The following is a 24,911-nucleotide window of genomic DNA, read 5'->3' on the forward strand; positions in this document are numbered from 1 at the left end:
AGAAATTAATTATTTAAATTCAGTTTAATGTATTAATTTTATTTTAAATTTGATGTATTTTTAATATATTTATTACGGTGCCGATGGATTAGCGAGTGTAATATTCCGAACGCTCGAGTGCACTATTCTACGCGTGAAACCATTTGTAATTGATTGAAAATGTTAGAAATGGATATTTTAGATTCTTTGGAAGATTTAGGGTGAGTGCTTATTCCAGTTTTAGTTTGTTTATAAGTGTTTTACTTGATTTATACGTGTGGTTAGTCGTAAACGGATACTCGATCAGACCACGTGGTTATTCACATGTAAATTGTATACATCGAGAAGCGCGTAAATAAAATATCGATACGACTCTAACCCAGAAACTCGTTCTCCGACATGAAACTTTGAAATTTAGAGAATACATTCTGTGTATTAAGGCTTTTTAAATGTATAAGACAATGTTCACAATATTTTAATGCTGTAATATAATTTACTGTTCGGCAAAAAAATTAAAAAAAAGTGTTAAAGCAAACCAATGTAAAGTTGCATCATGCTCTGATTTTCATTTATTTCACTTTTATCAGTGTAACTATTACAAAATATTCCAATTTTGTTGATTATTTATTCATTTTTTCATTATTTTGATTAAATTTTGTTAAATATGTCAATCTGTGTACATTTTCCAATAAATTGGATACATGATATTGCATTTGATGGAGTGAACGGTCGAGATAAGATTTAAACATTCTGGATTCGAAGCCAGCTCTGTCAAATATGGAATATAAAAAATTTTGTTTGTAAGGTTTTTTTAAATAAAATAAACTATTTATTTGTTTTAAGACATTTAAATCTATTTTTGAAAGTCAAAAGTTGTGACAATATCTTGAAATGATGTAATCTTTTTTTTTTTGATTGATTTCAAGTTTGGTATCTCAGTGGTAACAGCTTTTATATTCCCTATGATTTAATGACAAGAACCAAAACATTAAGTTAAAAATAAATTCTAAAGCAGGGGTCGTCAAAGTGGTCGCTATCGACCCCCAGGGGTTGATTATCAAGCTTGCGCTAAGGATAAGGGGGAGCTAAGGATCAAGCTTATTTGTCTCACTGATTGTTAGTTACAAAAATTATTATTAACAAATATACAATAAATGAAAAAATGAAAGATTAAAAGAAATGTAGACTATTAAAATAGTAAGTGCTTTCTTTGCTTGTAACACAAACTTTTTGGTGGGGGTCGATGTAAGGTTTCAAAAACATGTAGGGGATCGACGATCAAAAAAGTTTGGCGACCCTTGATCTAAATGATGAAAGAATTTTGACTAGTTTTTATTTTAGTTTTTATTTCACAAAAATGATGAACAGACAAGACAGTCTTGCTGGTAGATTGGTGTTAAGATCATCTAAAGCAGGGATGGGCAACCTGCAGCTTGCATTAATATTTTTTGTGGCTTGCAATGCATAAAATATGAATAAATATATCAATTTCCAGCTTAAGGAAGTAGCCAGCAAAAATTCAAATGTTATTTTCTACAACTAGTTTTTCTGCAATAAATTTAGTAAAAATTAATGCAAGAAACCAGCTAACAGACACATCGAAACTAATTTAAAATTAGCAGTGATTAATATTTAACCAAATATTTCCAATATATTACATTTACATCAGTTCCAGAAGCTAAGTTAAGTATACCTATGCTAATTTATAATTATATATGAATACATAATTGTGATTTACCAGCATTTTTTTTCACTTTTCTCTTGTGTGCAGTCTGCGTCAGTTCAAAAGTTTTGAAATGCGACCCTTACATAGAAAAAGATTGCCCATCCCTGATCTAAAGGGTTCGGTGTAATCCTAAATTGTCAACAGTTTGGTAAAAATGAATACAGTGTACTCTTACATAGTGAACAAAATGTTTTGAATTAAATGGGATTCAGATTAGTAAGAGATCACTGTAATTATGGTAAAGAATATTCCTAGTAGATAGAAATTTTATTATGCTAATATTACCTACATTCCAGTATGCATCAGTCTTAGCCACAATCAATACACTGGTGAATAGTTTAATAAGCTTTTACCAGAATATCTGGTAACTGAAGAAGACGGAGGAAGTAAACAGTGCTATGTTGGCATTTTTAGACTTATTTTGCGAAAATAACTTTGGGTTAATTCAGATGAGTTGTATAAATGTTGTTAATGATATAATTGTGGAGTGAACATACTGCTTCATCAGAGCTCACCATATCCATAACCCGAATAGTGCAATGTATATCCAACAAATTCATTGGTGAATGTCGGAACACATTTTAGTACATTGCAGTCCACCGATGTGCTATCTGATACATGTTGGAATGTACCTATTTAAAGAATATCAGCTTTATTATTACTTTTTCCTTACAATTATTCTCTCTTTTTTCTTTTAATTTAAAAAAATTATAAATAAAGTAGATTTTATCAAAGATGAAGGAGGGAAAAAATGGAAATTTAGATTTGTTATTGCATTTATTAGAAAAATGAAAACATTTATATACTTCAATCATTCAATGACAAATATATTCCATGTTCAATCTAGAATTTGTTTTTAAAAAATATGAATGAGATGTATTTATTCTGAATCACTTTTTTGTTGTCAGAAATCATACAGCTTGATAATTGCTTGATTCATTATATCAATATTTCAGTTTTGATTCTAAAACTGAAAACCTGATTTCATAATAATAATAATTGAATGATAGAGTCTGATTAACTATTAGTGCTAGAATCTGACTAATTAATTACGCAGATATTACATAATTCGGACTAAAAGTAGACAGTTAAGCCATTTTTATTATATTTAATAATTTACAAATATATAAAATAATAAATTAATGAAGACTATTCTGGAAGAAAAGATCACCTGAAGAGAATCTTAAACCTGTAACTTTTACTTAGTATGTAGATACATTGCCTTTTATACTACCCAGACCATGAGATTAAAACTTTCTGTTTAAATATATATGAAGAAATATATAATTACAATTCTATATAGAATATGTAAATATGCATTTAAATACTGAAATTTAATTTAACTTGCATTATTCTTTAGTATTAGTATGTATTAGTAGTAATGTTCATGAAATTGTGTAAATATTGATATTATTAGAAAAAGTACAGAATAGTGAAGTCACAGACCATCTGAATATCGAAGAGGGATTGAAACTGTTAATGTTTATTATCAAATGTCGACAGTTTGAGAAAAGAAATTTGTGTAAGATTTGTTAAATGACTGCATGTTACCTACTTACCACTAAAAGAAATTTGAGTCCATTCTGGACCTTCTTGAATTTTTATTATTAAAAGTGGTTATAATTTACTCTTCTTTTCAAATGCTGGCCGATTCTATCGGTCAGGTTTGTCCACAATATGAGTAATCCATCTGTAGTGTGTCAGTGCTTCTTGTTAACAAATTCAATATGCATAAGTGAAAGTTGGCATGAAAATTGAAAGTGGATGCTAATTTTCACATCTCATTTCATCAAAAACATAAATCAAGAGATTTGATAAAAATATAAATTATCGTTATTATAATAATTTTCAACATCATATGAATGTCAAATTTAAGAAATGTCAATTGATGTTAACAGTGTTGATATTTTAATTTTATTAAAGGTACAAGATAAAGATAGACGAGAATGCTCTAAAAGAATATGTCGAGAAAGGGCCAAAATGTATTGAATACACTCAACTGGTAGAATGGTTATCCAAAGAATTACAATCATTATGTAATTTGGAAGATTCTGTAAATTCTATATTAGGTTAGTTATAAATTATAATTTTAATTTACTTATTATAATTAAATGATTTGCATACTATAATTATAGAAACATTTATTGTTTCATAGACAATTAAATAATAATTTCAATTTCAGATCCAGAAGATTCTAGTTCTTTTCTTTTAGAAGCAAGTTCTTTTTTAAAAGAATTAAGTGAGTATATATAATGACAATTTTAATTATTAATTGAATAATAGATAATTTATTGTAAAATAACATGTCATAGTCATTTTTGACTTTGAGTAAATGATAAATATTGAAATTAAAAATCTCTTGAACAATGAAATGCATTGATTTGAAACTAGAAATAACTTTAATGATGTTATATTGACAGTTTACGTTGTTACGTCACTTGATCCAATTTTATCTGTATCATTTGATTGAATTTTCCTGAAGATATTTTGTCCTACAGGTAACCTTATGCGATAAATAGACATTGGAAATACTCCTTAAAATATGTAAAGCAAGGGCTAAATTAGATTTTCTTACTCAGTGCTGCCTCAATGGAGCATTTCCAATGAAGATATTTTGTTGTTGGTATAATAATAATAATAATAATAATAATTCCATGTATAAGTGTCATTAGATGATCTTACTTGGCTTGTTTTTTGCATTCAGTTTCTCTATTCTTAAAATCTCCCAATTCATCAATATTTTCAGTTTTACTTTCATCTACTATTGATGTGTCCAAACAAACTTTTTCTTCATTGTACTTTAATACAGATTGACTAAACTTGACGAATAAGTGGTTGAGGTGATTAATGCATTGACCTATTACTCTGGGGACCCTGGATGAGTAGCTCCAGGAAATTTTTGGGAGTGATTCATTCCACATATGTTGTATCTTGTCACTCACCACTTGATAATCCCATTCTGTTCCTGGCTGAACCCATGATGGATATGGAGAAAGACTCCCTTAGTGCCTGCAGGGTAGAAAGAGTTTTTAAAAAAAATTCATTATAATATTGTATATTGAATTAGTTTTTCATTGCTTGAAGCCTTCTGGTGGTTCTTTCAAGTATTCATAACTATTTGCATAAACTACATCACCCAAGATTAACATCTTTTTCGAAGCATTAGAAGACTTATACTGAAAAAACATAATTTTTTGGGGTCTTTTCTTTACATCCTTTTACAGTCCATCTCGGAGGCAACGGCAAAAACAGCTCGAAGATATAACAAACTCTTTATTAAAAATATCAATTATAGATTATTAAAAAATTCCAAAAATTAAGAATGATCAAAACATTGACCTTTTATTGTAGGATTTTTCATATTAAATAAAAGTTGTCGACAGTTGTACAATAATTAGTTTATCACAGTTTTTACTTTTGGATTGATGATAACTCGTCTGTTGCATCTTTTAATTGGTCTCGATGCAGATCTTAATCATTCATTTACTTGTTTATTGTCTAAAATATAATTTTTGTATACTGCCAATAAACCTATGAAAAATTCTGTAGTTTGTAAAGTTCAGAATTGCTCATCATTGTGCAACAAGAAAAATCTGCAGTAGAATCGTGGCTGCCATGGGAGAAGTGACAACAGATATACTGTAGCGAATTTAGGAAGAATTTAAATATCGATTGGATGTATGCCGTGTGATACATGAACGCATTTAGAAATTGTAATAGGCAAATGTGAAGCAGTTTTCCAATATTTTAATATACATTATGATGCTGTCAAATAATTAACATAATTATAATAATTTAAAATGGTAGCATTCATTTTGGAGAACCCTATATTTAAATTTTTTTAGTTGATATCTTTTTTTTTTTATAAGTATATTTATATGGAAGGGAAATCACACTTAACCAATGTTAAAAATATGTATTTATAAAAAAATTGTTAATAATAATAATTGTAATTTTTAATAAATACATGTTTTTAACATAGGTTGTGTGATTTCTCTTCCATATATATCATTCCAAGGGTGAAGTGAATATTCTTTTTGTCTATTATAAGTATATTTATTTTAAAATTATGAAATACTTTAAAGAATATTTGAATTTTATAACAGATTGTCCATATAAATCATTAACGGAAGGTCCGGTAAATCAGAGATTAGATAACGAACAACAAAGATTATTACTTCTAGGTAATCACGTTTTTTATTTATTGAAAAAAATTAAATTTTAATATATTAAAATCAGTTTAAAAAATTTAATTTTTGATAAATCTATTTTTTTTTAATCAAGTTTTTAATTATTTCCAGATTACTTATGTACAGAATTACAAGCTGCTAGAATCATTTCTGTTCAGAAGAATGAGAAAAAAACAGGAATGGAAATTGAAATTGTATATGAATTTTTTAAATTAATAATTTATGTATTAGTTAAATTAATTTCCAAATCTGGTAAATTGAGAACAATATCTTAACATACTCCAAAATGGCAATTGTTTGTGTGTTAAGATATTGTTCTAGTTTTCTAGATTGCAAGTTCAAATTCCATTTTTGACCTAAGTATTTATGTTTGTTAGTTTCTATGAAGATTTTCGTTAGTTTGGGGAAGTATGCTTTCCCAAACAAACAATAATCTTAATTAATGGTCTAAACAAAGCATACAGTTGTCTTGTAGTTAGTGGTGTTGTACATATTTATGCTGTAAATAAAGTAATTTTTGTTATAAGGGTACTGGATTATCAAATAAAAAGTTTATTTGTTAGAAGTAGACTTGCAACAACATGGGTTAGCCAAACTTGTTACTTCCGTGTTATAATTCAGCAGCTTAGGTATGCCCATTGGTGGCATTTTTCCAACTCTCTTGGACTTGGAGAAGCAGTAGGTAGAAAGAAAGCTAGGTTAAAGTGTGCATTTATTAGTAGCAAATTTAGCACAAGATTTGATTTGTCTTTTTTATTATACAGACATTTTACTGTACTGGGAATTGTGTAAAATTTTCTTGGGTAAAAGGGGGTTGCAAATGGAAAAAGTTTATGAAGTCTCAATTTAAAATATTTTTAGCTGTTCCTGTACATGCTAAGAACCTTACAAGAAAGTAAGGTTCTTAGCGTGTACAGGAACAGTGTATAATTTGTCTCGAGACAAGACGAGTAAATTTTTTCCTTCTATATAAACTGTGACAATTTTTACTTACAAGCCAGCCAATGTTCCTGTATACAGTCTTTATAAAATTCTACATTGTTTAGCAATGGCTGCAGTTGTTGACGTAGAAGAATTTATTCTAGTTTAATCATGTAAGAAACCAAGTCTAATCATAATATTAATCGTGTAATCAAGCCAAATTTATTATCTGGTTACATTTTGGCTAATTAAACATACAAATGCTACATAATTTGGACTAAAGGTAGGTGATTAAGTTGCCATCATGTATTAAATTTAATAATTAGAATTTTCTGGAAGAAAAAATTGATCCGGAGCCAGACTTGAACCTGTAACTCTTGCTTACTGTAAAATTGCATTTTCGATTATGCTACCCGGATCTCCGGTTCTTAATTGGTCCAGAAAAGAAGATTGGATAAAGGGTCCAGGTAGCATAATTGGTAAAATATAGTTGCTTGTGTAAAGTTTTGTTTTTTAATAATATGTGGATTAACTTGATTATATAAATAGTTTAAAATATTATTTTTATGAATATTAAATTAACAAAAAACTCACTAATTGTATTAATGACATAAATAATATAGGAAAGCAACACTGCTTCCGATCTGAAGACCATTCTTGATGTATTTGATGTAAATTTGCCCATAGAAAATGTTAATAATCAAGAACTGTTTGACAGTTTAGAAATTAAGGTGAGATATTAAAATATAAAGCCTTTTAGAAAAATAAATTAATTTTTAACATACAAATTGAAAATTGAATAATAGGTAAAAGAGTGTTTATCGAGAATTAACAAGGACAGTCTCAGCATTTCTCTATTAAATGACGAACTAACGAGGGATCAATGGTCGAAATTGCAAGATTTACAAGAAGAACTGCATAAAGAGTTTTATACAAGGCGCGAAATGCTGTTAAAAAGATTAGATGTCACTGTCCAGTCCTGTAAATGGGGCGAAAGATTAAAGGTAAGCTACTTTTTCTATTGATACTTTTTTGCTTTAATTCTGTTTTCTGAAAAATGTTTTGACAATAAAACATATTAAAATATTGTTTTTGGCTTGCTGATTTTAGTATATGAATTACAATTCTTAATCAAATTAAAATTTCTATTTGGAATTTAATTTGGATTCTGCAATAGATGCATTTAATGGCTTTTAACATCGATTATTCTTTATTTTCAAGCCTTAACTGTTCAAATTTCTTAGAAAGTTTGTTAAATGATAATGAAATATTTTAGAAACTAACATTTTATTATTTGTAAATATGAATAAACTGCTTTTAAAATGTTATCATGCCATTCAAATATGTACACCTTGCTCACTCTTCCTGCAGAGTGTTGTGCTATTTATGAATGTTTTTGGCTTGTTTGAACTTTGATTGTTAAAGCAGGCTTTGCAAAAAAGCTGACAACATTCATAAATAGCATAGCTTACTGCTGGAAAAGTGAGCAAGGTGTTGCCTATTTGAATAGTTACCTCAGTTTCAGTTTGGATAACTCATATTCATATAACTATTCATATATAACTCATATATACGAATAGTTAAGAAATACCAGACAATAAAGGTTTAGTAAGTACGATTTTATAACTCGTATTGTTATCATGCCATTTATGCATAATATTTTAGTTAGAAAAGGACAAATGTAAGTCTCAATTAAAACTTCTTCCAAAACTTCAGACTATGAGGCGTTAAATATAATTAAATTATTTTATTCTTGCGAGCGCTTTCGACGTAAATATGCACGTCGTCTTCAGGCAATTCAAAAACGAATAGAGAATTCGAACCATACATTTAAATTTAAACATTAACGATATTAGCCGTTTTTTGAATGTAACTATTATAAATAAAATTTAAATTTTAGAACTAAAAACATTTTAAAATATTTAAAATTGGTACGCATGCGTTTTAAATCTTATTTATAATAGTTACATTCAAAAAACGGCTAATATCGTTAATGTTTAAATTTAAATGTATGGTTCGAATTCTCTATTCGTTTTTGAATTGCCTGAAGACGACGTGCATATTTACGTCGAAAGCGCTCGCAAGAATAAAATATTTTAATTATATTTAACGCCTCATAGTCTGAAGTTTTGGAAGAAGTTTTAATTGAGATAACTGTTGGCGTGACATCCAACCCCAGTACTTAATACTCCTAACAAAATGTAAGTCTTTAATTTAGAAGTGACTAATGATTTAAAGTACACTTGATATATCATAAACTTATTTACTTGAATATAAGATGCCATCGAATTGAAGATGCATCTTTCTATGTGCTTTGTTTTTGAAAGATAGATAACACAAGACAAGTTTATGTCAATAGAACCAATTCTGTCAACATAAATTTGCTTGGTATCTATTGCAAGTAAAGTAAGTTATATATTACTGTTTTGGTAGTCCAAATGCTTGTGGTTCTGGACAGCTGGATCTGCAAAAAGACAAGATCATTCACATAACTGTTCAGTACAAGACACCAACACTTTGTACAATCAATAAGAAAATTTACATATGAGAGTTGAGTCAATGATATTTTAAGAAATTAATCATTTTTTGATTTTTTTACTGTAAATTCAAACATGTTGAAGAATATAAAATGGTCATATATTAGAAAAAACAATTTATGATATTTGTATAAATGAAACAAATGCCTAGCACAATTAACCTTACACATTTGGTACTAATTATTAAAATGTCTTAGTAATATTAGCAGTATTTATGTTATATCTAAGAGAAATACAACACCATACAAATAAAATATCTATCACAGAAGTAAGATTTTATTTGTACTTCATCCATATACATTTCATTTCCACCCTCTATGTCATTTTAAAACACGATGTCAGAACACTTTTACTCAATTGGACAATTTTCACTTACTAGTCTGGCAACTGACAGAAAAGTCAAGTTAGACAAATCTATTTTCATCTTATTACTTACCATGTTACTGTAATTGACTAACGAGATTGAGCTAAGTTGACCTCTTAAATATTTGCTATTACAAATACTAGTCTAATAGTCATTAAAATGATGCAATGGAAGTAGTGACTTATAATGACAAAGGATTGCTTCTTACGACATAATATGCCAAATTTAAGATACATCATATTTTCAGAGAAAGCAACACCTGAAAAAGTGCATCTTACATTCAGTAAATTAAGATGCAAAGTTAAACAAATCATTTGAATTTTGTTTTATTTTTATTTGAGATAACTTTATTTAGTAAAACCTGCAAAAGTCAGAACCCAAGTAAGGCAGAAACCTTCCAGAGCTGGAAAATTCAAATATTTTTCAGTAAAAATGATTACATTAACTTAATAAGTGTTATAAAAGAGCTTCTTGTCTCGAAAATTGTTGAAACTAATATCTCAAATACTATAGTAGAGATAACAGACTTATCACACAGCTACCAGTAATATCAAAATGACACTTTTATTATAAGTTAAGTATCAATAAAGTTGCATTTTGATGATAGAAGTGTCATTTTGATGTTACCAGTAGCAGTGTGATAAGTCTATTATTTCTACTATAGAATTTGAGATATTAGTTTCAACTAATAAATGTTCTATGAAAGTAAGAATCTGTGAGATGTGGATAGAATTAAAGAAATCATGCTACTGCAACCCAAATATGGCAGAAGTATAGATGCAAAAGCCAGAAACTTTTGCATTCTGTATTTTTGCATTACAATAAAATTAATATGAAAATAAGCTTAACAGTTACTTTCAATAATAACAAGTGAATGTAAAAAACAAAACAAAAGAGGGAAGCTATACTAACAATAAATGAAATAGAATTAGCCAAAGTTAGTTTTTATCAGATGAATGAAGGGGAGAAATCACATATGGATACAGTGGCGTGCCGTGACATTTGATGATAGGGAAGCTGTTATTGTAAGAAGCCAACTTCCAGGGGCAATCAGTTAATTATGCGTCAGTGATGGTCTAGGGTCCATTCGTGTTCGTTTGATAAGTTAGTAAAAACCATAGACTTCTCTAAATGTATTTTTAATATCATAATTACATTCTGAATCACTAGCCACGATATAAGGGCTAAAATTATAAATAACATAATAAAAACTTACTCGGTGAAATAAAATGTGTGGTGGATGTACAGTACATACCTGGTACAAAATATTCTTCAATTTTATGAATATACTTTTAAAGAAAATTATAATTAAATATACGAGGTCTGTTCAAAAAATATACAGACTGTTTGAATTGTGCGGCTCCAGTTGGTTTGTTACAGTTGCGTTAGGTTTGTACAGATCGTCTGATGATAAAGCCATTTCCCAATTACAGATATCTTTATTTGTTGATTAGTTACGTGGTTTTTAGTGAAGTGCGATTTTTTCGTTTGTTGGATTTCAGAATGAATGATCTAATGGAGCAACGACTTTCTGTAAAATTTTGTGTTAAACTTAGAAAATCTGTGACTAAAAATTTGCTATGCTTAACACGGCTTATGGTGATGTTGCTATGAAGCTTATGGCACGTTTTAAGTGGTCCTCCAGACCCAGAAAAGCTCACCAAGTTTGATCCAATGTCAAGGTGATGCTGAGAGTTTTCTTTGATGCTAAGGATGTTGTTCACCACAAGTACTTTCCCCAAAGCTCCACTGTGAACCAGACTTACTACATTGAAGTTCTGAAACATCTGAGGGACGCCATCCGTCACAAAAGGCCAGAAATGTGGAGGAATGGCAACTGGTTTCTCCATCACGACAATGCTCCAGCCCATTCAGCCCTCAGAACTCGTGAGTTTTTGGCCAAACACTCGATCACTGTTCTTCCCCACTTCCCTACTCACCTGACCTTGCTCCTTGTGACTTTTTCTTGTTCCCAAAACTGAAACACCGTTACAAAATGTTAGTTTTCTTAAATTATTGTTAACTTGAACAGATTGGAACATACTAGTATACATAAACTTTCTTATTAGTTAAAAAAAAGTGTCTGTCTCTGGTGTCACACAGATAAGCGAATGGTTTTGTCCTTTTGCAGGTTTGATTGGTCAACACCGACAGCATTTTCAGCCATCAAAACCAGATTTAACAGTTTTCTTGTGAATTCTCATTATTTATAAAATTTCACTTTTCAGACAAAATAATAGAAAAAAATTTCAACATTATTATATGATTTATTTAGTAGTTAAATATTTACATACAAAATAATGTATATAATAAGTAATTTTGTAATTATAATGAATTAAATTGTTATTGCAACATGACTTATATAATTATGATATGTTATGTAACAGCAAACTGAATGAAATGTTTTAGGGTAAAGAAGATCAGATCGAAAAAGTGTTTTTTCCTTTGAGAAAACCGTTATGCATCGAACCTTCCGTGCATATTTCCGACGTGTTAATTGCAAGAGAAGGTAAGATTAGTTCTCAGACATAAATTAAATTTATTAAATTTTCAAAGATGATAAAGGAAACCTATGGCAATGAATTCAAACCTCTTTGACCTTCCGAGATTGTAGCATTAAGAGAATTGATACTGGACAGAGATTTAAATCCATTGTCAGAAATAATGAATTTGAAAATTTGAATCTTTTTTCTGAAAATTGTAGCTTGGGATGATTCTTTGTATTATAGGGATTAAAGTCTATCTCTATAATTATCTTTTACTATTTTTGATGATTTCTTAAATTTGATTTGCTTGATTTGTCTGTAATAAAACACTTTGATGTATAAATAAAAGAAGCAATTTAAGATTAAGTTGCTTATTTTATTTATATATAAGTTATTCTAGAAGCACAGTGGCCAAATTACAGCTTCCAAGCCACATGTGACTCTTCTATACTCTTACTGCTATTCCCATATATTTATACAATTTCTGTTTACAAACTTGATACATACTTGATTTAAAAGCTTCTTGTCTTGATTGTATTAATGTCTTTTATGTGAGCATGAAATTGCTATAATGGACTTATCATACAGGAAACAGCAAAATAGCATAAAAATTTAAACCTATTTTTATACCATTTCACTGTTTCCTGTAAGTTTTCAGAATTATTATGTAGTGTAATTCACAACTTAACATTGAACAGGCAACTGAAAGCTTAGGATACATTTGTAAAGTCAAAGGAGTTAAATGATTGTAGATCTAGTCAATCAGCCATAAAGTAACAGTAATAACTATATTATGTTTAGTTAAAATACTGTAAATAGATGATACGGTTCTCCATTAAACATTCCAATAGAGGGTGTGATGACCTATGTGATCCTGTGTACAATTCTTATCATGATAAGGTTTGGTCACACTAATTCTAGAATATTTTCAAATTTTTAAGTTACATTAAATTAATTTGTAAATATTATGCTAGAACCTAATGTGTTCTAGCATAATATTTACAAATTAATTAGGAACATGACAAAATATTTTGCTGGAGTTGACTTTTATCTCAAGATTTTTATCTGCTTCAATATGCAAAACTGATTAAAAAATTCCTTCTGGCAGTGACACAATAAAATTATATATTGTTGATAAAACTCCAAAAGTTTATTTTGAAGCTACAAGATAAAGGTTGTGTCTATCGAAAGACCATTACATTTCAGAAGTATGAAAAAGAATGAAGTGGAAAGACACTTTTCATGTTATTTTAGTTTTTTTATTTTTATGGCTTTAATTTATATTTATTGCCTTGGAGTTTATATCAATAAATAATTGAAGAGTCTAGTTTGAGATGATTTTAATATTTAGATGACTACTAATGAAATGTCAAAGATTGCTGTAAAGAAGTTTTGTTCTGAAATTTGTATTCATCATTTGATAAAAATTGCTATTACTTTACATTAGTCCACTTTGCATCTTGAATAATATTATTAATTCATTTTACTGTTTGGTTTTTGGCTCTTGTTAATTATAAAATCATATTTTTCTAAATTATGCTATCCTTTAATCTTCTAATAACAAGGCATAAATCAAAATAAAGTTTATCAATCTTATGTGGGCTTTGTGCTTAAATGAGATATTCATTATCAATGTTTTCAGTCTACACCTAAGACAGTCTTCACTTAGATTTTATCAAGATCAAAACTTTCTGGTACTGGCATTCTAGAATAGAATGTATAGAAGAATGGTTAATGTATTTGAATTCAAGCGTTTTTCTCTTTGAATTTTTCTTAACTATCCAATGGAATGCCATATTACAAGATTAATTTATTAGAATGACAAGGTCAGCTGCAACATATAAGAAAAACAATTCTCAAGAGCATGGCAGGCCATATTCTGCTCATCATTGTAATAGGCAATGCATTGTGAATAGACAGACTGAATAGATGCACCCATTGGATATTTAGGAAAAATTCAAAAAGAAAAACGTTTGAATTTGAATACATCGTAGATTCTTCTATACATTTTAAACTAGAACTCCAGTACCAGAAAGATTCGATTTTGGTAAAATCTGAAGAAGATCTTAGGTGTAGACTGAAAACATTAGTAATGAATTTCTCACTTACATGCAAAGCCTATAAGATTGATGAAGTCTATCCTTGTTAATAAATTACAAAATAATATGAAAGAAGATACATAAAAGATGCTATATTGTTATAAATCATTCTGTATGAAACTGTTTGTAGTTCATTCTTGTAGCAACAGCTTCTCATACAGATGCTTAATAGGAAATTAGTAGAAGACTTTGGAGCCGAATAATAGTCTTTGGCTACAATACATGGCAGTTGGTATCGTCTTCAAATAGATACTTTTAAAAAATTTGTACTTGCAAGTTCATAACCTCATTCAGTCGGTAATAAAGAAGATAGAAATTAGGCTAATTAATTGGAATATTCTAAACATTAATACATTCATATCTATTAATTTGGAACTATTAGATTATAAATCTTTGAATATTTCTGTTTATAATAAATGAAGAAATTTTTTAAGTTATATATAATAAATTTTCTTTTATTAACAATATAGATTGTACCACAATTCAGAAGACGAGTTCTACAGAAGTTACGAAGAATGCAAAGAATCAGGTTTACAAGCACATGATAGGTTTTGTAAGTAAATGACTGTTATATTTTTTTAAAAGAGAATACGGAGTGTTTCCCTCAAAATCCCTAGTTTTATGGATTAATTTTGGGAAATGTGAGTGTAGTATTGTAGACAATAGAAATTGAAAGTGCATCTGAAAAAGTTAGTTACTGTATTAAATCTGTGCATTTTTACATATATATCTGGTCTATATTTAATTTTAGTCCAGGTCTGAGCCATCATGTTAGAAATCATGCTCTTGAACATGGGACTCTCACAACTAACACTTCTGTAGCATACACACAATCCTTGACTTGCCCATAAAGAAGAAGTTAAAAGAGATGACAACGGGTCATTTGGCAGATCAAGAAATGGGGCCCAGTAATCTAGACCATGTGGTAATGGAAATCCAAATTGGTGCAATGTGGCAATGGCGGCCCTTTTGAGCATACACGCACGAAACTTCGAATATTGACCAACATTCTCCAACCCATCATTTTATTCACATATTTGAACAAATGGATTTTACAGAACAGTTTAAAACTAGGGGCATTTGAAGATAACACCCTGTACAATACAATAAGAAAGATTTAAAATTATGTATTTATCATACGTAAGATGCTCAAAATGCAATATTGCTGTATTAAAAGAAGGTAATAAAAAATTCAATATTTTACGGAACAAATCATTAATAATGAGTCATTCATAATAAATGAAAACAAATTAACAATTCTGATGAATATACAATGAAACTAACAGCCTATTTTAAACAATTTGCACTTTAAACATTTGAAATTTGTTTAAGAAACAAAAATAGAAATTTTGTAACTTTGTTAGAAATTTTAATCAAACAAATTTGTATAGTACATGCAAATGTGATAAAAGAATGTAAGTAAAATTAAGTAATGCAACTTTTTGTTTTGAAAATATTAAACAAAAACTTTACTATAGAAGTTCTTTTGCTATGTAATATCTTTGGGAACCATAAAAAAGAGTATTCTCTTATAAAATAGCAAAAGTGCTTGAATGATGTCACTTTTGTATTTGTTTTATTTTAATATCAGAAGATAACTTAATTACTGTACTTTGAAATTCTAATTTATAATGTGTTGATTCCCTTTTAGAACTCAAAAATACTTTAATCAATTAGTTATTTTTATTATTTAAAAATTTTTTAAAATAAAAAAAAAACACTGAACCTTGTTATATTTTGCAGACTGTGTTGAGAGTAGAAATTAATTAATTCATTACATAACTTGGATGGTTTTGCTCTTTCCATTCTGTGGACACTAATACCTAACACAGATTCGGCCACTATACAAATTAGGAATATCTTGTATGAACCCTCCATGGTTCTCATCTGATTACAAGCTTTATCCTGGTATGGTGTATGTATTTTTATATATATAAGGTGTGTGTGTGTAACATATATATACAAAGACACACACATACATACAATGTCAGAATAAAGTTTGTTGTCAACTGAAGCCATGAGGGGCCCATAGATATAAGACATTTTGTAGCTATTTTAATTAATATCTTTTGAAACATTTAGAAGAAAAAAAAACTGATCCACATTGGGATTTAAATTCATAACTCATAGATTGAGCAGACAGTAGTTGATCATTTACTTGATTAAGATGATTTGGATTATATATTTAAAATTATTTTATTATTATCAATTAATTAAGTTACAGATTTTATTAGGGGGATACTTATATAACAAACGAACTGGATAAATATACTAATAATAAAACACACCTTTAATAATCCAGCTAATAAAAATTAATAATATAATAACGTTTTCGACCGTTTCTTAACGATCTTCTTCAGTTACCATAACATAGAATAAAATCGAACACAAAAAGAACGTAAATATGAAATTAAAATATAAATAACAGAAAAGTAGATAAAATAAATGAAAAATAAAAATTAATTCGAAAAAATGCCCCTTAATAAATAAAAATAAATAAAGACATTAATTCTTGTAAAAAGATCGCCAAGCGGTAGGTAAAGAGTCCGCATCTCTATGGTTGATGCATCCCGTTTTCTTGTGTGCTTTAAAGATCTCTAATTTCTCCAGATATTTCATTGTATGTAAATTTGTCGTTGGTTTAATAATTTCCGCCCGATCCCAATGGACTTGGATGTCGTGTTGCGTTGCGTAAGACGATAGCACGGTGTTATCAATTTTCTTATTAATCGTATATTTATGTTCCTTGATACGTTGTTGTAATTTGCGCATTGTTGCGCCTACATAGACAAGATCCGAATTAAAACGCTGATCGTGTAATGGTATAGAGTAGATTCCCGATGCCGATTTCCAGTCATAATGCTTCTTATCGTTTCTTAATAGCTTGAAAACTGTAGGATTGCGTCGATATACTATACTGAAATCATTAGTCTTGGCCGTTTCTTTATGTATTTGTCTTAAAAACGGGATATAATTTAAAACCATCCTTTGTCTACCGTCTACTGTGGGATGCTGTTGTTTAGTTGTTTGGAAGGATGTAATAAGATTCTTTATGATTTTCTTTTGGTATCCTTGTTGTTCCGCAATCTTTAGAATGTAGTTTAGCTCCGCCATTGTGTCTTTTATGCTAGAACAATGTGTATAAGCCCTTTTTATCCAGGACCTAAAGGCCGCCAATTTGATGTGATGCGGATCGATTGAATTATGCGGAATTAAAGTGGGTTGAAAGCACGGTTTTCTGTATATGCCGGTCCTGATTTCTCCCTGTCTGCAAGCGATGGAAATGTCCAAAAAATTTACAGTATCATCACTCTCCTGGTCCACTTGTAGTAATAAACCGTAAGGGTTATTATTGATCCTATCCAAAAATTGCTGTAGGTTAGGTTTTCGTTGCCACAAGATGAATATATCGTCGACGTATCTGGCGTACAAAATGATAAGGTGTTGGAATTCGGGTAGAATTTTGTTTTCGAGATGCCGTAAGACCAACTCACATAGAATAGCCGAAGTGGGACTACCCATCGGTACGCCTCTTCCCTGCAAATATAATTCGTTCTCAAACTCAAAAAACGATGTATAACACACCAGGTGTGCGAGTTCTAGTATTTGATTGTGATGACGTGTTGCATTTTCAACATTGGCAAATAAAAAATCTCTTAATGCGCAGAAACAAGGAGACAATTTTATCGATGGATACATCGACTTAAAGTCCAAGACCGTCATATATTCATCGTCCATTAAAGAAATGTTTTTGAGATCTTCTATTAGTTGTAGTGAGTTGTTAATCGAGAATGGATGGCGATGAGCTTTAGATTGAAAAAATTTGACCAGTTGTTTTTCTATTAAGAATGTTGGAGAGTTACATTTCTCTATTACAGGGCGTATTTGGTATCCCGGTTTGTGTGTTTTGGCGAAAGCAAATATTCTCGGTTCTCTTGGTGCACGGACGATGGAGTTTTGCATATGTAAGAGCCGTGCTAAAGGAGTGGACGTGAACCTTTTGACCCTTTGCTGTAGGGTTTCTAAAAAATGGACGGGTGCAGGTTGACATTCAGTGCTTGCAATATATTCACGTAATTTCCCGTTGTAAGTTGATCGTATTAGCAATACCACCCCTTTCGATTTATCGGCCTTCATTAGGACTATGTTGTTCTGTTGTAACCAATTTTTTAGAAACCCTACAGCAAAGGGTCAAAAGGTTCACGTCCACTCCTTTAGCACGGCTCTTACATATGCAAAACTCCATCGTCCGTGCACCAAGAGAACCGAGAATATTTGCTTTCGCCAAAACACACAAACCGGGATACCAAATACGCCCTGTAATAGAGAAATGTAACTCTCCAACATTCTTAATAGAAAAACAACTGGTCAAATTTTTTCAATCTAAAGCTCATCGCCATCCATTCTCGATTAACAACTCACTACAACTAATAGAAGATCTCAAAAACATTTCTTTAATGGACGATGAATATATGACGGTCTTGGACTTTAAGTCGATGTATCCATCGATAAAATTGTCTCCTTGTTTCTGCGCATTAAGAGATTTTTTATTTGCCAATGTTGAAAATGCAACACGTCATCACAATCAAATACTAGAACTCGCACACCTGGTGTGTTATACATCGTTTTTTGAGTTTGAGAACGAATTATATTTGCAGGGAAGAGGCGTACCGATGGGTAGTCCCACTTCGGCTATTCTATGTGAGTTGGTCTTACGGCATCTCGAAAACAAAATTCTACCCGAATTCCAACACCTTATCATTTTGTACGCCAGATACGTCGACGATATATTCATCTTGTGGCAACGAAAACCTAACCTACAGCAATTTTTGGATAGGATCAATAATAACCCTTACGGTTTATTACTACAAGTGGACCAGGAGAGTGATGATACTGTAAATTTTTTGGACATTTCCATCGCTTGCAGACAGGGAGAAATCAGGACCGGCATATACAGAAAACCGTGCTTTCAACCCACTTTAATTCCGCATAATTCAATCGATCCGCATCACATCAAATTGGCGGCCTTTAGGTCCTGGATAAAAAGGGCTTATACACATTGTTCTAGCATAAAAGACACAATGGCGGAGCTAAACTACATTCTAAAGATTGCGGAACAACAAGGATACCAAAAGGAAATCATAAAGAATCTTATTACATCCTTCCAAACAACTAAACAACAGCATCCCACAGTAGACGGTAGACAAAGGATGGTTTTAAATTATATCCCGTTTTTAAGACAAATACATAAAGAAACGGCCAAGACTAATGATTTCAGTATAGTATATCGACGCAATCCTACAGTTTTCAAGCTATTAAGAAACGATAAGAAGCATTATGACTGGAAATCGGCATCGGGAATCTACTCTATACCATTACACGATCAGCGTTTTAATTCGGATCTTGTCTATGTAGGCGCAACAATGCGCAAATTACAACAACGTATCAAGGAACATAAATATACGATTAATAAGAAAATTGATAACACCGTGCTATCGTCTTACGCAACGCAACACGACATCCAAGTCCATTGGGATCGGGCGGAAATTATTAAACCAACGACAAATTTACATACAATGAAATATCTGGAGAAATTAGAGATCTTTAAAGCACACAAGAAAACGGGATGCATCAACCATAGAGATGCGGACTCTTTACCTACCGCTTGGCGATCTTTTTACAAGAATTAATGTCTTTATTTATTTTTATTTATTAAGGGGCATTTTTTCGAATTAATTTTTATTTTTCATTTATTTTATCTACTTTTCTGTTATTTATATTTTAATTTCATATTTACGTTCTTTTTGTGTTCGATTTTATTCTATGTTATGGTAACTGAAGAAGATCGTTAAGAAACGGTCGAAAACGTTATTATATTATTAATTTTTATTAGCTGGATTATTAAAGGTGTGTTTTATTATTAGTTTATTAGGGGGGTTTTCTCCCTGGCTTGCTTCACTTGTATGCCTCCACAAATTCAATCATTCAAAAATTTTATAACATTTCATTGATTCTTGATGTTACCATTTCTATCACAGTGATTTTAAGCAAAGTATTTTATATACAGTCGACCCCCTATAACGCGGTAGATAGTTCCACTTTATAAGAATTTCATGTAGGAATCCTTAAATATATGAGCCAATTTCAGCCGTAGTCTGTAAACTGCACACGTCGGCATGTGTGCAGTTTACGGACTACGGCTGTTTGAAAGGTTTTCTTCCATAAAATTAATCGATTCTAGACTAATTTGACTCAACATTTCCAAAACACGTATAATTTATTGGGAATAATCCGTATAAACTATGCTATAAACAAAAAATTGCCGAGTGTGCATGTTCAACAATGCCATTGCTTAAGCTTGTTTTCATTGCAGAGTGGTGCACTAAATGGCAGGTGCGTTTTCTGATAAGTTATTTTTCTGCGAAAAATTCATTGAACTTTGGAGACATCATTAATAGAATTAATTTTTATGGTTGTTGAATAAGAAATGTTTTTTTCACAAGAAATATATAAAATTACAGTACTGTATTAGACTTACAGTACCTAGTTTATATACTGTACAGACGATAGAAAACTCAACTTACCTGCCTAAACTCTCCGTAGCGTGTAAGTAGTTTGGCTGCTCGTCCACTATTGGTCCAGATTCGATCAATCCTGTCGTGGCACGAGTCGGCGATGTCGTTTTACTGCATTTTACAAGTCTCTTTTAGCGTCTTTATACGAATACAGTCGCAATTTTTTCGCCACGATATTCGAATTCGCATTATATGAACCCGCATTATAGGGGGGTCGACTGTACTGTATAAGTGTTGATGTAGAAAAAATTTAAGATCATATATAAATCATTTCTAGATGTAAATATTTTTCCTCTTCTAATTCTCTTTGCTCTTAAGGCACTAAGAAGTTTGTCATATGTTTAGTCAGACCTACATGATGGCATTGAAAGACGAGACCAGCATTTGAGTCTGACTTCCTAGTACTGAAGGTTTGACTTCAGACCTGAACTTGGGTCTGGAGCCTTTTTGACCTCGGCCATCCAAATTTACTATTGGTAGAATTGACTCACTTTATTTGGGATTTGGATAAAAAAAGTTTATAAAAGTGTTATCACTTTAAAATAGATTATTTTTTTTTTTAACATAGACTCAGTTCAGTTTCAATTTGAGTAGCCAAACTTTTTTAATGTTTAATTGCCTGTGATATTGAGCATATCATTTTGTCATAACACTACCCTACATATTATAATAGATTCTTATTTTTATTGCAATTCTTAAATCTCACAACTTAACAAATTCTTACTTTGAAGATTCTAATTAGTTTACAGAAAGTTGCTATTAAACAAACCATTGTAATCCCTCAAATTTAGTGCCTGAGCATAAAACAAATCAACAAATGTTCTAGTTGGTTGTAAATTTGTACCCGACTAATGGGCCGTAAACTGAAATTGTCAGTGATAAAAAATATTGCCATTTAAATTGGTCATTCATAAATCATGATGAAAAGTTTACAGTTATAAAACTGTGTTGTCATAAAGTTGGGCCTACTACATATAAACTGCAATATATCTTGCTGAATCAGAATAATTTGTTCAGCTTCTTACAAATTACATATCATTACATTTATTTTACCATAAACTAAGATAAATAAATACATTAAAATAGGTACCAGACAGAGGAGGAAGACCCGAAGAACAGTATGCTGCCAGAGAGATGCCTAATTGGAAGAAAAGAACCGAAGGCCCGGCAGGAGGTATGTTTTTGTTACTTTGTATTAGAAATTGCATTCCTGTAAAGAAAACGATTGCTTAATATGCACAAGAATTAATCAGAAAGTATATTTGTAGTAGCCATAAATCAAGAGAAAGATTTTAGTAGAATAAATTGAAATATAAATATTCAATAATCTGATTTTCAATTAGGGCAAAACAATCTGCTGGATTATAATTAAATCTTAGGTAATTTTGCCTAGAGATAAGTGTTAGTCACTATCTCTGATAAATTTTATAGTCTGTTACAAATTGTGTCATGAATTAACTGCATATGGAAATGTATAGCATTTCTGTGCATTTTCAACTATTGTGGATATTTATTTTTGAACTATTTATGGCTATTCACAGCCAAGATTTTTCAGTATGCCTACACAAATCACATTACTCCTCATACTTCTACACAAAATAATGTTTCAAGTGGTCAGCATGTTAGCGTTACAGTTTTACTTATTCCGCACGTGTCCCAAATCATGTGACTACAAACATGAGATTTCCTGCACATATCAGCATATTTGAAATTTCAATGATTTTAGCACCTTGAGTAGTAGATCTTACTTTCTGATTCCTCTGTGCATTATTGATACAATAGAATTGTGGCTTTTCAGAACCTCTATTTAGATATTTACCATTGTTAAATGTTTCATTGCACAAAACAGAGACTGCATTCTCGTATCTCATGCCATAATGTATGAGTTTGAGATTTTGGATAATCAAGATTCTAATGTGACATTAAAAATTGTTAGATACAAAATATTAATGATTTATTACTTGTTCTAGATAGGGGAAGAGGCGGCAGAAGAGGCGCATGGTCTGCCAAAGGAGGAAAGTTTGGAAAAAACAAGAGGCATGCATTTGATGCCGCCGGATCTTACGGAAATTAAATTATATATTTTATACACTTAATGAATTTGACTTCATATACTTGCTACATACAAATATTAAGTATGTACAGTACTTAACATATTAAAATATAAAGAAAACATTTTAATATGTAAGTATTTTTTAAAATTAATTTGTTAAGTAAACATATTTAAATTATTAGTTTTTTCATTACAAATTTCATTTAAATAATCATAAGTTGTCAGAGTGATAAATCTGTACAATTAAATGATTAATTTAAAAAATATCAGTCGGTAAACATGTCTGTAATTTTGTAATGTAAATTTATATTAATTTAATTCATTGATAAATACTTCCAAAGAAAATAATAAACCCAAAATATATGATTTTATATTTGTTCGATAACAGAATTATTCTAATGATCAGTAAAACAACATATCCAGACTATCAAAACTGTCATTTATGCTGATTCTAAATATATTTAGATGTAAATGAGTTTTACATTAATTGTAAATTGTTTTACATCAAAATTTATGAAAATGTAATTCTTAAAATTATATTTAATTCAAATTTTTAAAGCAATTTTGATAGCAAACACTGAATTACTAGACATAATGCTTTTTTATAGTTTTGAAATTTGCTTCACCCAAATTATGTAAATTTGACATTCTACATTAAGAATCACATTTCAGTAGTTAAACAATGATTAAATATACCCAAAAGTTACAAAACATCTTCCTTAATGTCTTAACCATTTTTTAAATGGATTCTTCTAGTGTAAGATAGTTGACAGGTGACAGATTTGACTTGGCAATTATCTTGATTTCATACTGCTGTATCACCATTTTTATTGTTTATTTTGAAGTATACCCATGAAATTTTTCATCCAGAATAAATCTCAAGAATTTGACAAATGCAAATAATATACTTTATGATTGTTCCTTGTCAACAAAGATGATAAATTTCACATAGACAGCTTTAGAGAAATGTCCGACCGATAGCAATGCTCTGATTTTATGTCAAATGATTTTTGTGTCTTAATTATATTTTTATGTAAATGTTTTTGAAAGGAAAGAACTTTAACTTATAAATTTTTGTCATTCAAAAGGTCATGTAAAGATCTTTAATAAAAAAAATAAAAATAATTATAATTGTTTTTTTATGGTTATTAATAAATTTTAAATCCTTATAGTTTACAAACCTGGATCCTAAACAAATTAAATAACATCTTTTAACTCACAAAAGTTTTGAATACTTGGCTTATTTTCTGACTGATTGTATAACCTAGATTTCCATTAGAACTAAGGGAGGTCTAGGTTAGACAATAACTCTTGTTTTTATGACATTGCTTCCTGAAAGCTTGCCATTAAGCATGTCATGAGCTTTCATAGTAACCAAGGACTTGTCATGAATTTTTTAAATGATTCAAAGTTTGGATTTCTACAGGAAAAATTAAAAAAATTAGAACAGAGGGTTTGAGAATGGAGAGACATTGAAAACTCCACATATGTGAACAAAGATTGTCTGTTCTGAAAAACTAACTGGTGTCAGTCATCCTGATATAATACAATAGATTCATCCAACTACAGTATATTGAGAAATACCACATTAACATAAAAAATATATATTGAGGAAAAAGAATTTTGTATAATCTGAACAGGATCGGGTTGTAATTAGTTTGAGTTAATAAGGTTCTACTTTATATAAACACTACATTTCATGAATTTCCATGAATTTGTGATTGACTTAATATAGTGCTGAACCAAATATCTGGCTTCTAGAAATCTGAAATTACCAGAAAACTTTGGTTTTGAATTTGGTGAGCCACACAGCTTCTTTATTTTAGTTTCCATGGTATATGCATTGCAAGATTCCAGTTTCAGTGCAACTGCTGGTGTACAGTATGTTAAAAACAATTTCGTTCTTTACTTTCCATTGTTAATTTTATATTTTAAGTATAAATTTAGCTTGTGTTCAGAAAACCAGTCCCAAGCTTGCCAA

At 30.0% G+C, this 24,911-nt stretch overlaps 1 protein-coding gene across 1 annotated transcript; it reads left to right on the top strand.

The window, feature by feature from the left end:
• Window positions 1-89: 89 nt before the first annotated feature.
• On the top strand, window positions 90-24,399 carry LOC111642083 (protein FAM98A-like). Its single transcript, XM_023388358.1, has 11 exons — window positions 90-200; window positions 3,629-3,774; window positions 3,888-3,944; window positions 5,812-5,889; window positions 6,007-6,089; window positions 7,440-7,547; window positions 7,623-7,820; window positions 12,127-12,226; window positions 14,773-14,855; window positions 21,964-22,051; window positions 22,848-24,399. Exons 1-11 carry the CDS (start codon window positions 160-162, stop codon window positions 22,949-22,951), a joined length of 1,086 nt encoding a protein of 361 aa, XP_023244126.1. The 5' UTR covers window positions 90-159; the 3' UTR covers window positions 22,952-24,399.
• Window positions 24,400-24,911: the final 512 nt, after the last annotated feature.

The sequence above is a fragment of the Centruroides sculpturatus genome, unplaced genomic scaffold (assembly GCF_000671375.1).
Source record: "Centruroides sculpturatus isolate CEXI.00-Female unplaced genomic scaffold, Cexi_2.0 scaffold130, whole genome shotgun sequence".
In the NCBI taxonomy this organism is placed as follows: Eukaryota; Metazoa; Arthropoda; class Arachnida; order Scorpiones; family Buthidae; genus Centruroides; species Centruroides sculpturatus.

What these genes read in the sequence shown, in the direction of transcription:
- LOC111642083 (XM_023388358.1), top strand. Translation starts at nt 160, where the DNA reads ATGTTAGAAATGGATATTTTAGATTCTTTGGAAGATTTAGG. An exon ending in CAGGAATGGAAATTGAAATT is followed by an intron (nt 6,090 to 7,439) that starts GTATATGAATTT and finishes TAAATAATATAG; the next exon opens with GAAAGCAACACTGCTTCCGA. An exon ending in ACAAGCACATGATAGGTTTT is followed by an intron (nt 14,856 to 21,963) that starts GTAAGTAAATGA and finishes ACATTAAAATAG; the next exon opens with GTACCAGACAGAGGAGGAAG.